Source organism: Nelumbo nucifera, chromosome 2, assembly GCF_055504915.1.
Source record: "Nelumbo nucifera cultivar China Antique chromosome 2, China Antique-T2T, whole genome shotgun sequence".
NCBI lineage: Eukaryota > Viridiplantae > Streptophyta > Magnoliopsida > Proteales > Nelumbonaceae > Nelumbo > Nelumbo nucifera.
In genome coordinates this window covers 19227666-19243399 of record NC_142650.1, presented here as the reverse complement: position 1 = coordinate 19243399, position 15734 = coordinate 19227666, and the positions used below count along the sequence as shown (strand labels likewise).

The window sequence follows — 15734 nt, the reverse complement described above, 5'->3', positions numbered from 1 at the left end:
AAGGGTTACTTGGAAGAAGGGCTACTTGGAGTAGAGTGGAAACTATCGTGGAGAGGGTTGCCTCGAGTAGAGTGAAAACTATCATAGAAAGGGCTACTTGGAGCAGAGTAAAATGCTACTGGCTGCCAAAGTGAAAGCCATCCTGGAAAGGGCTACCTAGTACCTACTACTAGAGTAAGAGAAACTAGGGAAGGGGCTACTTAGCCACTAGAGTAAGAGATGCTGAGATGTCATCTGTTGAGTGTGGTGGTATGTTATGGTCCCTAAGGTTAAATGGCTTGGTTTTACGTGATCCAACAGCCTAGGGATGTTGGCCTGGGGCTTTATCTGCATTAATTTTTATGTTTGTTTGCTCTAAAACTGGTATTTGCCTACATTATAAGAACAATGCCTTGCTGGTTACAACTTTTGGATGAAGAAATGTTACTGACATGGACCAATAACTATGATTCACTGAGGAAAAAGCAGTTAACATCTTAGAATGTTGTGTGATGAAATTATTTATTGGTGTTTTGCAGCAATATGATACAATATGATATGCAGATGAGATCTTTCAACTGCAATAGGAAGGCATATTCAGGCTCATCAATCTCATTTGTTTTGGTTCTTGAATTTATTGATCCACCTGCTGCTTTGATGAGTTCTTTGCTGTATTTCTTCCCAAGATAAATGAACTTGATTTTTTTTTTGTTAAAACCCAGCTTGGTGAAGTCTAGATTAGATTTGGGTAATGTTGTCTACAACTTAGCCCTGTTATGTTTCTGATGTTATTTTACCTATTGCTGTTATTCTGCATGTCAAGAACAAGTATTTCTTCACAATCATCAAGGGTCTTCAAATACCTCACTCTTTGTTGTTTGCATAACTTTCATGCTATACTTTTTTTTTTTTTTCTTGTTGTCATGGATATGCAATTAACAATTTGTCGTTGCTGCAGAAGAAAGGGTCATCATTTAAATTGTCAAAGTTTCCCAATGGAGTCCCTCCTGGACTAGATAATTGTCATCTACGTTATGTTAACAGGCTTCGCGAATGTTGGCACAAGGACCAGAATGCTCTTATTATTGACGATCAAGTAGGAGCCTGCTTGAACAGATTATCATCAATATTTTACACATTCGTTTTCTATGCATTTATTTTGCTTTGTGCATAGTATTGAGTTTTATATCTCCAGTCATCTGTTATCTTTGGCATGACATAGTATTGAGTTTTACACTTTTACCCTTGTATATGTGCTGCATATATGTGCATAACACATGGATTGTAGGCTTTTAGCATTGCTCCACTATAACCACAAAATTGTTTGAGTTTGGTACTTGCAAATTATAAATTATAATTTAAAACATATCTTTACATATCTTTACATTAATTTATAAATGATCCATTTATGAGTTTGCTCCACTATATCCATTTGTTTTGGGCTACTATGTAATCTTATTGTTGGGGGGGTGGTAAGAGGGTTTGCCTCCCCCACCTTTGTATTTTAATCTTCTTATAATTTAATGAAAGTTTCCTGTTACTGATCACAAAAAAAAAAATTGAAATGAAATTAGGATAGGGGGATAAGATAGTGTGAACTTATTAGTACTATATATATTGTACATCTCATGTATATAGATATGTTATCTATGCTATATAAAGTGGATACTTGCCTTGACTCCCATGAAGGCCATAAAAGTTAAAGCACTTAATTTGCACTACACCATACATATAAGGTTTTTAATTTTTTATGCTTTTATCTTGCACATGTGCATAGCATGTGCTCTTACACTAGTTTCTGTAATAAATACATAATTACATATAACCGATTTATTAAAGATTCATAGAAAGGAAAGATGTTAAGTTAAGAAAAGAAATAAGATAAGCATGAGCAGATAAATGCTATATATATGCAAGTTGGTGGAATCTAAAAATATTATATTTATATAGAAGTATATTAGTTTAGAAAATATAGAAGGATAAGTGCATAAATAACATATATATGGAGATTAAATTAATTTATTAACATTAAAAATCATGAAAATTCCTTTTATATTACTGTATTACTTTTTTCCTATGATTTATATACCTCTTTAAGCTTCTGAACCTTCCTTTATTTGTATACATAGTTGTTTGCTATGATTTTCTAAGTCTAATACACTTCATTAACAAAATTTATGCTTTTAGTAATCTTTCTGTAATTTCTCTAGTTTTTCCTCCTCCTCCTCCTCATCATCATCTAAGCCTTGTCCCAACTATGAGGTCAGCTACATGAATCCTGTTTCACCGTCCTGTTTTGTTCAGTGCCGTATCCATTATTAAATTATGGGTGCTTAAATAATTTCATATTACTTCCATCCAAGTCCTTTTTGGTCTGCCCCTAGCTCTTCTAGCCCCTTCAACTTGTAATAGATCACTTTTCCTAATAGGTGCTGTGGATGGTCTTTTATGCATGGGAACAAACCATCTCAATCTACTTTCTCTCATTTTATTCCCTATTGGAGCTACTCCTAGGTTCCTTCATATGACTTCATTTCTAACCCTGTCCTTCCTAGTTCTACCACTCATCTATCTAGGCATTTGCATTTCTGTCACCCTCATTTTTTGGACATGCTGTTTCTTAACTGCTCAATACTCTGCTTGGTACAACATATCTGGTGATAGATGCTGGATAGTGTCTTGGTAGCTAGATGAATTAGTTGACTCTTGGGAAAATGGAAAAAGGGAATAAGTGTAAAGGTGGAATTGAAGAAGAATAAACCATTTGCTTTCTCTCTCTCTCTCTCTCTCACACACACACACACACACACACAGACACCTGTTCTGGAGGTTGAACCCCCTTGAAGTGGTGTCCAGGACCCAGCTCCAACTTGTAATCACCACGGACATATTTGTTGCAGATTCTTATGAATGGCAGAATGATTTATTAGTTTGAAACCCTAGACTTCGAAGAAACCCTCAGGATTGGGAGATAGAAGATACCCTAGAGCTCCTCTAGGTGTTTAACAACCAGATTATTAGATTGGGTCAGGAAGGTCAGTGGTTCTGGAAGTGGGGGAAGAATGACTGCTTTTCTGTTAGATCAATGTTTAAGAACCTGCTCCCTGCTAGCCAATATATGCTTCCTTTCAAGCAGAGCTGGAGAGATGTGATTCCTTCAAAGGTATGCTTCCTGTTGTGGTATGCTACCCATGGGAAAGGGCTAATGAAAGATTGCCTGCTCATGAGAGGTATCCAGATTCAAGACACTTCCTGTCAGCTGTGTGATCAGATGACTGAAATTTTGAAACATCTACTTATCCACCGTCCTGTGGTTTATTGAGATCTGGTTACATTTTCCTAGAGCTGCTAAGCTGGCCTGGGTGGTTCCTAGGAACTTGTGAGAGCTTCTAGCTAGCTGGTGCCCCTTGGGGTTAAGCAAAAATGGGAAGAAGTTATGGGTTTTGGTTCCGTCGGTAGTGGTGTAGACAGATTGGACTGAGAAGAACAAGAGGATCTTCAAGGAAAGCACCACCAGATTGATGAGCTAACCAGTTCTTCTGTTGGGAGATTGCGTTCCTGGGCTGTGACAGCTAGGGATCTTCCTCAATAACCCATCATCAACCATTTGCAAGCTGTAAACCTGTGGTGGCTTTGTTGGGGCTGGGTTATGTTTATTGAACCATCCCCTTGAAATATTCCTCAAATCTCGTCATTTCTATATGGCAAAACATCCATTTGTATCAAAATTGCAAACTGTTGTTCTATTGAGGCTTTTAAGTTTTCTTTAAGGTCCACTTGTACAATTGTGGAAACCCTGCAAAATAACAGCTGGACCTAATGTAGGAGCTAAAGAGTCAAATTGGAAATTTCTGGATTTTTACGATTTTTCTATTTTTAGACAGTGGGGGTATTTTGGTTACGTTATTGTCTATGGGATCTGTCCATATTATGCTTTATGCTTATGGTGAGTGATACCCATAACCCTTAGAGTGATTCTAGGTGCTCATTGAATGATTTTGGGTTTTCTTTCTTACTTTTCTCATTCTTTTTTGAAGATAAAAATAAAATTTATTAAATAGAAAAAGAAGAGTACAAGAAAGATGACCAGCAGTCATCTGAGAGAAGAAATATAAAGAACAAAAAAAAAGAAAAAAAGAAAAAAAAAACAATCCATTACCACCCACTTGCACCTCCGCGCTTCAACTCAGCACACACCAACAACCAATTATACCAACCATTTGAAAGCAAAACCCAAACTCAACTTCAAATTTGTTAGTAGTTATTACATCCATCAACAGCTAAAAATTCTTTATCAAAGGATTTCAATCAATATCTGGAAAGGAATGGAATTGGTCCTGGTACTTATTAAAGTTTACGTTAAAACCTGAAAATTTCCTGTTTTGACATTTTTGTCCTTTTGAGCCAGACTATGTTTGATTGATTTCATATATGGTCAGCCCTATAGATCTTCATAAAATTTCATACAAATTTAATCTCAAGGCTCCACCTACAACTTTAGATTCCGTATTTTTGTATTTCTTCACAAAGCAAATTCTTTATGTTATTTTTTTTTTTTGCAAGATGTGCTGTAAACCCTACCAGAATTGGTCAATGCTAGAACTTACATTTATACAAGGTAAATTTACCTACAAAATTTCATTTAAAAATTCCAAGACTGGACCTATTTTCCCCATAATTTGAAACTGTTCAGAGTTTTGGGACAACATTGCAATTCTTGCAATTAAGCCCCAAGACCCTTTCTAACCCAACCAACCTATAGCCTTAGTTCTAAAATCATCTCTAAACACTGTTCTAGCTAATTAGCACCTTTCTAGACTCATCCTTGGGTCATTCCAGCCAACATCAGACCTATAGTTAAATGATGGTAAATGGATTTTAGTTTTTCTTCTTTTTTTCTTCTTCTGCACAAGTGACAAACAATTGTATTTATTGCAGAAACAAAAGAACAAAGAGGGTTGAAGTCCTATATACAAAGATTTATAGGTTGCACATGAAATATTAATTCATTGGCCTTTATCCTTCAAAATAATTATTGGACATAATTGGGCCACGTTGACTCCTAAAATATTTAAGTGAGGCCCCAGAAGTCCTTTAAGATAGCAGTTCATCATGCTGTTTGTGTTCCTATGTTGTCTATTACCATTGCCAGTGGAAAGCTTTTTTTTTCTTAAAAAATGTGCCTTTTGTTTTTGTTTTTTTTCTGATCATGAACTCAAGCATAGTGAAAAGGAATGAAGTCCAAAAGAACATGGCTTCTACCAAGACCTCTCATCAGCCATGTAAGATTTAATAAGTTAGTTAGGATCACACTTTCCTTGTTGGAAAGAGCTATGAAATGCAACCAAATTACATAGAAATAGGGACAATGCAATGGAAAATGAGATGTTGAGTCCTCAACTCTACAAACAAAACTTCTGTTTTGGGTTGCACCCCCTCTAGATATTAGGTGGTGGATCCTCAAGATCTTATCCAACATAGCAATCCATGTAAGGAGACTTTTGACAGGATACTGGGAACTTTCTATTATTGTGTTTGTTTTGCATGCTTACCTTATTCTGTCTCAATTATTATTATTTTTTTTTTGTAATATCACTATGTTAATGTGGAAACTGACAAGTCATATTGCTCATTCTTTTTCCTTCTTCCTTCTGTTCTTTCTGTTATTCTTGCTGTAATTGTGCAGAAAATATTCTCTCTAATCAACAATCTTAGCAAGCCCTTAATTCTAATACCTGCCTTTATATTTATTGTGTCATATCAGTTAAATGTTTGTTAGCCTAAGACCATGGTATGGGTTTATCTATTAAACTAGAACTAATGGATTCCATGTTTGCAGGAGCGAGTTATAAGGGTGGTCTTATTTATCTTATCATTGCAACCTGATGTATGCCGGCCATTCCTCATTATCTCTTCTTCAACTGTTCTTTCTGTTTGGGAAGCTCAATTCTTGCATGTAGCCCCATCTGTCAATGTTATAGTCTATGATGGGAGCAAAGATGTACGGAAGACTTTAAGGTCACTGAAATTTTATAAGGAAGGTGGTTGCATAATGTTTCATGTACTTTTATCACCGCCAGATGCTATTATTGAGGTACTAGCTTAGGATTTATTCAGGTTGCTTTAAGATGGTTTTACACTCCAGGATTGAGATAAAAATAAGTGATCTAGGGATGAGTCATTTTCCTGGTTGATTTGAGGTATGAGACTATTAATCCCCTGGCTACCTGCACGGTTGCCCTTTTCTTGGTTATTAAGGTAAAAAGTTTGGCATGGTTCACCTGAAAGCATGATGTCTTGATACCTTAAGTTAACCAGACAAATGACTTATTTGTTGAACTATTTTTACTAAATTTCAAATGACTTGTTTACGGCATTGTTTTATATTTCATAAGCATAGGGATCTAATTGGCTCCTAATATTTTTCTGCAGGATTTAGAAATCTTAGAATGCCTGGGATGGGAGGCTATAATAGTTGATGAATGCCAACAGTATGGAGTTGCAAAACATCTTGAACAAATTAAGATGCTGACTACTGGTTTTAGGCTTCTCATTTCCAGAGGTCAAGTAAAGGTGTTTATGTTTTCTTGTTTTCGTGTTGGTTCTTTCTATTACAGACATAGTTATCAAGGTGCCAAGGTGAGGGTAGGTTAGAAGGCGGTGTTGTAGCACCTACTCAGCTGCCTAGGGGATGAATTTTGATGAAAAACCTGCAACTTCTAGTTTGTTTTCCTAGCTGAGTTGGGCCATGCATTTTTTATTGTTGTTTTTATATTTGAAAATTAATGGGAAGGAGTAAGGAGCAGTCCCCTTTCCATACTGGTGGAGAGGAGGAGAACAGATGTGAAAAAAAAGGAATAACGTATGTTCTTCAGGGTTTAGAAACTTGGGTGGTTGCAGTCCTCCTCCTTTCTCTTCCTCCTCATTCCTCGAAACCTTTTTTAGTTCAACAGTAGACCTGCCCTTTTTGGGTTAAAACTGAACTCTTGGTATTTACTTTACTGACTTGATTTGTGTACCATTTGATATGGTGTATCAACAACACTTGTAATAGTAAATTGTATAGATGCCCATCTTGTCATTTGGCATAACTAGGTGGGCATCAATTCATCATTATACACAGGACTTCTACTTGAGGCAAATCCCAAGAGTGTTCATATAGGGGGTGTAATAATTTTAGTTGTAGTGCAGCTAACAATATCGTATTTGTAATGTAAATAGGTGCACAGGGCATCGTAAAAGAACTATTTTTAACTTAGAGAGTCGTCAAATGGGCCTTGCCTCTTCTTTTGTTCTTTTTCTTTAAATCCTTGGTAATCACTCTTGTCTGTCTTTCTAGTTATGGCCAGAGTAAGGGCTTTGCCCCTTCATTTTTCCCTTTTTCTATAATTAACATACTTGCACATTCTCTCTTCAATATCTCTATTTTGTGATTTTAACACACACACACACACACACACAGATTCTCTCTGCATCTCCCTATTGCACAAAGAGAATAGAGATCCATCCCCTAGTTTTTCAAGTTTTTCATAGGCTATATGATGTTGTTTTAGTTCTACTTTTAATGTTTATTTTTTACTGTTAGATCACTTATGTTTTCTAGTTGTTACGCCAACTAGGTAAACAATGTAATTCTTAAAAATTAAGGAAGCAAGCTAAAATCAGCCAAATATTTTGTATAAAAATTCATCTTTGAGGCAGGTGACTTGTTGCCTAGCTGACAAGGTTTTCTTCTATCACCTAGCCTTGACTTAACAATTTGATAACTATGCTTAGGTGCCACCTAGGTGACATCCTGCTTCCAGTGAATACAGGTTAGATAATTAACTTCTGTTGAACTTCTCCACTCTCCAGGATAGTATAACTGAGCAACTTAATCTTCTCTCATTCCTTGACCCTGGAACTGAGAAGGTCAGCACCGATGGTTTGAAGGGCTCTAACATGAGCAAGCTGAAGGAACGGTTGGCACAGTTTATTGCATTTGAGCATAAGTTGAACTCCTCTAAGTTTGTAGAATATTGGGTTCCTGTCCAGCTTTCCAATGTGCAGCTCGAGCAGTATTGTGCTACTCTTCTCTCAAACTCTATGTTACTTCGTTCAAATTCAAAAAATGATATTGTCGAGGCCCTTCGTGACATCCTTATTTCTGCCAGGAAGGTCAGGCCTAACCATGCATCATTGCTTTTGAATGGGATAATTTGCCTCAATTTAGCTGAATGTTGTACTACCACATTTTTGTGTTTTTGTTTGATGTGATTATTTCATCCATTATTCATTTTTTATTGTGCAGACATGTAGACCATTATGGATTGGTAGATTACTAGGCCTTTTTGTTAGATATGCTTATATATTAATTTTTTTGGCAGTGCTGTGACCATCCCTATCTTGTGGATCAATCTTTGCAAAGCTTGCTCACAAAAGGTCTTCCAGAGACTGAATACTTGGATATTGGTGTGAAGGCAAGTGGAAAGCTACAACTTCTCGATTGCATTTTGTCTGCCATTAAGGATCGAGGGTTAAGAGTGCTGATCCTTTTTCAGGTACATGATTCTAAATATTGGATAGTGTGTGTATCCATAGACATTTGTTTGATGCTTTTTTCTTTTCTTTATATGGTTCGTATTTTCATTGCTTCATGGAGTGGTTGACAGCATGCAAACATATATTTGTGTAATATAACCCTGTTCTCGTTTAAATGCTTTTGATATGGCAGTCAATTGGTGGGTCTGGACGGAATTCTATTGGAGATATCTTAGATGACTTTCTACGCCAAAGGTTTGGTCCAGACTCTTATGAACGTATTGACAGTGGATTGCTCAGTTCAAAAAGGCAAACTGCTTTGAATTTATTTAACAAAGAGAAGGGTAGATTTATTTTCCTATTAGAAAATCGTGCTTGTCATCCAAGCATTAAACTTTTTTCAGTGGATACTGTTATTTTATTTGGTAGTGACTGGAACCCTTTTAATGATTTAAAAGCCCTGCAAAGGATCACTATTGATTCACAGTTTCAACAATTAAAAGTATTCCGTCTATATTCATCGTGTACCATGGAAGAAAAAGTTCTAATTCTGGCAAAGCAAGATGCGACTCTTGACAGCAATGTGCAGAATATAAACCGTAATACTAGTCATACACTACTCATTTGGGGTGCATCCCATTTATTCAATCAACTGGATGAATTTCATGGTTGTACAACCCCAGATTCAGGGTCAAACTATTCTTCGGAGCAGCTGATGATGAATGTAGTGGGGGAAATGCTGATGCTATTAACCTGCAACACTAAAAACAATGATACAAGAAACTGCTCGATCATCGCAAAAGTTCAGCAGAGTGGAACAGCCTATCCAAGAGATGTTTATTTATTTGGTGAATCAGAAAGGCAGTTAACAGATGAAGTGCCACATCTATTTTGGGAGAAACTACTGGAGGGTAGGAAACCTCAGTGGAAATATACCTCTAGGCCTTCTCAGAGGGTTCGGAAGAAAGTTCAGTATTTTGATGAGATGTCAAAGAAACCAGAAGTTCCAAGTGATGAAAATATAAAGAAACAGAAGGTGGTCAATAACACAATTGATCCAATCTCGCTCAGACATTGTCTTGAAGATGAAAGGAAAGGAATTCCTGGGGAAGAGGAAGGTAAAATGATAGGTTGCTGCTAGAGCTTAATTACTATGGATCATTCGTTATTTCACAAAATTTCCAATTTGTTGGGGTGGAATGAAGGATTAACACTTAGGAATGATTTGGCTTTTCAGTTATTATGCTTTGTTTCTTTTTTCTTTTTATTTTATGGAAATATTGGCATCTCATTATCTATAGGAAGGACCACAACTCAAGCTGGTGATGGATCTCAATCTCTGCTACAGTCAACAGTTAATACGTATAGAAAAAATCATGTGAAGCTTGCTCTGTCCAATATTGCTAATGATATCTCTAAAGCATCTGAATTTCAGTGGGTTGAATCTGAAGGAAGAAAATTACGTAATTCGCAGAATAGCCTTCACCTCTTTTTGAAGCCTGAGATATCAAAACTGTGTGAAATCCTACAATTTCCGGTATGCATCTAGGAAAGCCCAACCATATGCCTTCATTCAAAAATTTGAGTTGATTTGTGTTGTTTGTGCTTCTCTTTTCTCTTTTTATAGATAAGCTTATTGTTGTTGTGAGTGTTATTACATGTATCTCTTAAACCCGACCAATATATCATCAGCTCTCCTCCACTCCCCCCACCCAAAGAAAAAAAGAAAAGAAAAGAAAAGAAGAAAAATTTAATTTCTTTATGCTATACATTGGTTCTGTTTTTGTGTTGCTTGGGCAATCTTCCTTTACATCACATCTAGGTCCAAACAAATATATGAATAGAAAGAGGTTAAAGGGTGTTAGAGTTCACAGAACAGGGGTATTTTGGTCATTTGGGTTTATCTATTTGAGAGTGAAAGGTCTGTTTTATTCAAGTTTAAGTTGTGTGTCCCATCACTTATGAGGGACAATATTGTCTTTCTTGTAACCAAGTTTATTTGAGATAAATACAAGTGGGTCGACTAGAGAGGACTGATTTTCCTCTACTGGCTGAACCCTTCTTCTCCATCTTCTTCTTCTTCCTCTTCTTTTTCTCTACTTTAACCTAGAACTGAATAGGGTTTTCACACGGTATCAGAGCAATAAAACCCAGTTTCCTTTTCTTTCTTTTTCTTCTTTCCTCATCGCCCTTTCTTCTTCCTAGGTTTGCCGCCAGCCATATCAGCTTTCTTCGATTTTCTTCTAGCCTGATTGGAAGCTCGACAAGAGGCTAAAAAGGAGTGGTCGTTTTTTGGTTTTGGAGGTAAGTATGCCTGCAGTTGCTGTGGTGGTGGTCGTTGAAGTGGTGTACTAGATGCCCTCTATTCTGTGATACGAAGAGGGCTGTTTGTGGACAAGGTATGAACAGTTTTTTTTTTGCCCAAGTAGTGGACTGCGAATGCTGTGTTTTGGTCTAGAATATTTTTCTGTGGTGGTGTGAAGTGATTGGTATGCATATCAGTCTCGTTTTCCTCTGTTATACCTGGGTATGTGCGTTGAAAGTAGGGTTTTCTGTTGCTGAAATTCACAACAGAAGTGGTGTGGTGGTGTTTGTACTGTGCTGAATATTGTGTGGTTGATTCTGAATAGTTGAAAGTAAAAACCTTGTGTCGTGTGGTGGTATTCACACTGATTTCTGTGGTGGTGTTCATACATCCTTGTGAGGTGAGTAGATTTGGTTGAAAAGTGATGTCAGCTGGAGATGGTAGTAACAACAAAACTGGTGTTATGATCTCTCTAGATTACCTAAATGTTCAAATGACACCTAATAAGCTGAATGGTGAGAACTATGTTCCATGGGCCAAGTCACTGGAGGTGTTCTTAAAGGCCAAGAAGAAGGTAAAGCATGTGAGAGAAGAAAAACCTTCCTCTGACTCTCTAGGGTTTAGTGACTAGGAGCGGGAGGATGCTCAAATTATGACATGGTTGTGGAATAGCATGGAACAAAAAATCAGTGTGAACTTTATGTTCCTAGATACAACTAAAGAAATCTGGGATCATGCTAAGAAATTGTATTCCGGGCAAGACAATGCAACTAGGGTGTATCAGTTGTACCAAGAGTACTTTAATCTGAAGCAAGGCAGTCAAAGCTTGGAGGAATTGTTTCGAATGCTGCTACAGTAACCCGAACCAGGAAGTGAAGGAAGAAGAAGAGGAAGAAGAAGAAGGAAACAAGGGTTTGTCGAAATCTGATGGACACTCCCATCCAGTCGACTCCCTTAATCTTTATTAGAGTCTAATAATCTTTTACAAAGACTAAACTGCCCTTACTTAAGTGTGGGGCAGAGTGTCTCTAATAAAACTGCCACATAAGCAAACCACTTAACAAACATAAGATGACTAAGCTACCCCTATTCGGCTCACTTTAACACTCCCCCTCAAGCTGGAGAATATATGTCATATAATCCCAGCTTGTTACATAGATAGTTCACTTTCCCTAAGCTTAGAGCTTTTGTAAACAAATCTGCCCACTGATCATTCGAGCCCACATGTTCTGTGTTTATCTCTCCAGCAAGAACCTTCTCCCTCACAAAGTGGCAAACAACCTCTATGTGCTTTGTTCTCTCATGAAAGACAAGATTGGATGAGATATGGAGTGCAGCTTGATTGTCACAGTACAATCTCATAGGTTTATCCATGTGAAACCCAATTTCTTGTAGGAGATTCCTCAACCACACTAATTCACAGGTAGTGTGTGCCATGGCCCTATACTCGGCTTCAGCACTGCTTCTGGCCACAACCGTCTGCTTTTTACTCTTCCACGTCACAAGATTTCCTCCAAGAAATGTGCAATAGCCTGTAGTAGATCTTCTGTCATTCACTGAGCCTGCCCAGTCTGCATCTATATACCCAACTACTTCAAGTTTTCCTCCTGGTTTATACAATAGTCCACGGCCTGGAGCTCCTTTCAGATATCTTACAATTCTAAGAACTGCATCCTAGTGAGGTATACGCGGGTTCTGCATGAATTGGCTCACCACACTGACTGCAAAGGAGATGTCGGGTCTCGTGATAGTCAGATAGTTCAGCTTCCCCACTAGTCGTCTACACCTTCCGGGATCTTCAAATACTTCTCCTGTATCACTGCTCAACTTAACATTTGGTTCCATAGGGGTCTCAGCCGGTTTTGCACCTAACAGTCCTGTTTCTTCCAGTAGATCAATAACATATTTTCTTTGGCACAGATTTATACCTTGTTTTGATCTGGCAACTTCTATTCCCAAGAAATACTTTAATGTTCCAAGGTCTTTTGTTTGAAAATGATTTTACAGAAATACCTTTAGGGGCAGTGGTACAGCTAGTGAAAGTTAGCAAACTAACCCGATCCCCCCCACATCAACTGGTCCTTTAGACATTTTCTCAGCAGAACACAACTATCCTTGCCCATTTAGGTATGGCTTGCTTGGCTTCCAAGCCTTCACATTGGATCATTGACTCTGGGGCCTCGGACCATATGTTTGGGACTCCAAATGTATTTTCTTCACTTTCTTGGTCCTCCAGATCTCAAACAGTTACTCTTGCTAATGGTTCTACATCTCCCATTTGTGGTGTTGGTGAAGTTGATCTCTCCTCATCTTTATCATCTGTTTTATATCTTCCCAAGTTCCCTTTTAACCTTATGTCTGTTAGTAGATTAACCAAGTCACTTAATTGTTCCATAACCTTTTATCCCTCTTCTTGTGTGTTTCAGGATCTTAAGATAGGGATGAAGATTGGTGGAGGGCATGAGGCAGGTTGATTGTATTACCTTGATGGTAGTGGCCCTCTAGTAGCATTTCAGTCGTCTCTGACTCCTCTTCAATGGCACTGCAGACTTGGTCATCCTTCTCTCAAGGCTTTGAAGTTGTTGGTTCCTTCCTTAAGTCATCTTTCATCGTTGGATTGTGAGTCGTGTCAGCTTGGGAAACATCATAGAGTCTCTTTTAGTCCGAGAGTTGATAGTCGTGTCTTGAGTCCCTTTTCTTTAGTTCATTCGATGTTTGGGGTCCAGTTAAAGTAATGTCATACAATGGTTATAAGTATTTTGTACTTTTTGTTGATGAATTTTCAAGGATGACATGGATTTATCTTATGAAGGATCACAGTGAATTGTTCTCTATTTTTCAAAAATTTTATCCTGAAATACGTACCCAATTTGGAGTTCATATTAAAATTCTTTGCTCCGATAATGCAAAAGAGTACACCTCAACACTATTTCAGCAATACTTAGAGCACCATGGGATAATTCATCAAGCTTCTTGTTCCTACACCCCATAACAGAATGATGTAGCTGAACGGAAAAATCGACATCTCCTTGAAACTGCTCGGTCTATGATGCTTAATATAAATGTCCCAAAGCGTTTTTGGAGTGATGCTGTCCTCACATCATGTTTTCTCATCAATCGGATGCCCATGTCCATCCTTGGAAGTTAATCCCCCTTCTCAGTGTTGTTTCCCACCTTGTCTCCGTTTCCTCTCACCCCGAGAGTCTTTGGGTGTGTTTGTTTTGTTCAAAATTTGGGGCCTGGTTTAGACAAGTTAGATGCATGAGCTACTAAGTGTATCTTCCTTGGATACTCCAGGACTCAGAAAGGGTATAAGTGCTATGACCCTAACTTCCATAAGTCATTTGTGTGCTCCGATGTTACCTTCTTTGAATCGGTTCCTTTGTTCTCAGACACTGTGGTTCCTTTTCCTTCCCCCGTTGTTCCACTTCATGTCCCTGTTGAGGATCCCATTCCAGTGGTTCTCATTCCAGTTGCAGATTCCTCTCCTGTGCCAGTTACTACTGAGAGGCCACCAATTAGACAAGTGTATACTCACAGAAGAGCACCGGCCCCTCCTCCAATTTAGCCTTCGTCCACAGATCCTGTGGTTGCATCTTCTTCCTTGGACCTTGATCTTCCTATTGCCCTACGGAAAGGTAAACGTACTTGTACTTCTCATCCTATTTCACACTATGTTTCATCTGCTCACCTTTCTGCTTCTCATCACAACTTTATATCATTGCCATCATCTGTTTCCATTCCCAAGACTGTCTAGGAAGCCCTTACCTCCTTAGGGTGACGACTAGCACTGGAAGAGGAACTATCTACCCTACAACACAATCACACGTGGGAACTCACTGCTCTTCCTCTTGGTAAGCATGGTGTTGGGTGTAAGTGGGTCTACACAGTGAAGTATCTTCCAGATGGCAGTGTGTAACGATTGAAGGCCAAGTTAGTGGCCAAGGGCTATTCTCAGTTGTATGGTGTGGACTATATGGAGACATTTTCTCCTGTGGCTAAAATTGGCTCAGTTCGGGTGTTGATATCATTAGCTGCTATGTATGATTAGCCTCTTTTGCAACTTGACATAAAAAATGCCTTCTTGCATGGTGATCTCATTGAGGAGGTGTATATGGAGCAATCACCAAGGTTTGTTGCTCAGGGGGAGGATGGTAAGGTTTGTAGACTCAAAAAGGCAATTTATGGACTAAAACAATCTCCACGCGCATGGTTTAGCAGGTTCAGTGAAGTAGTGAAAAACTTTGGGATGAAACAATGTCAGGTAGACCATTCTATGTTCAACCATGACTCAAAAGATGGGAAAATCTTGCTAGTGGTGTATGTGGATGATATTGTCATAACTGGGAGTGATAGTAATGGGATTGACAGGTTGAAGAAATTCCTACAGGACTACTTCAATACGAAAGATTTGGGTAAGCTGAAGTACTTTCTAGGAATAGAAGTTGCAAGGTTAAGACATGAAATTAACTTATGTCAAAGAAAATATGTTCTTGACCTACTTGAAGAAATAGGACTGTTAGGTGCTAAACCATCCGAGATTCCTATGGAACTGAATGTCAAGTTGAGTGTTGATGCAGGTGAAGATTTTGATGATCTTTTGGAAGATATAGGAGGTTGGTGGGAAAGTTGAATTATCTGACTATTACCTGGCTAGATATATCATTTGCTGTGAGTATGGTGAGTCAGTTTATGCAACATCCTCGGATTCCTCATTGGGAAGCAGTTCTAAGGATTGTTAGGTACCTGAAGGGTGCTCCAGGTCGTGGTTTGCTATACAAAAGTGGAGGGACTCTTTAGATAGTAGGGTATACAGATGCTGATTGGGCTGGTTCTGTATCAGACAAGAGATCAACTACAGGGTATTGTACCTTCCTTGGTGGCAATCCTGTAACTTGGAAGAGTAAGAAACAAGTAGTGGTGGCAAGGA

General features: G+C 38.2%; 1 protein-coding gene across 4 annotated transcripts in view; it reads left to right on the top strand.

Moving 5' to 3' along the window:
- The window catches only part of LOC104595051 (uncharacterized), a 67279-nt gene that overhangs the window by 35343 nt on the left and 16202 nt on the right, over nt 1-15734 (top strand). For all 4 annotated transcript variants that reach the window (XM_010255613.3, XM_019197340.2, XM_019197339.2 and 1 more), the window contains exons 5-11: nt 938-1075; nt 5819-6073; nt 6412-6552; nt 7834-8136; nt 8346-8519; nt 8693-9617; nt 9801-10036. In XM_010255613.3, the coding sequence (XP_010253915.1) occupies nt 938-1075; nt 5819-6073; nt 6412-6552; nt 7834-8136; nt 8346-8519; nt 8693-9617; nt 9801-10036 (2172 nt within the window). The remainder of the gene's footprint in view (nt 1-937; nt 1076-5818; nt 6074-6411; nt 6553-7833; nt 8137-8345; nt 8520-8692; nt 9618-9800; nt 10037-15734) is intronic.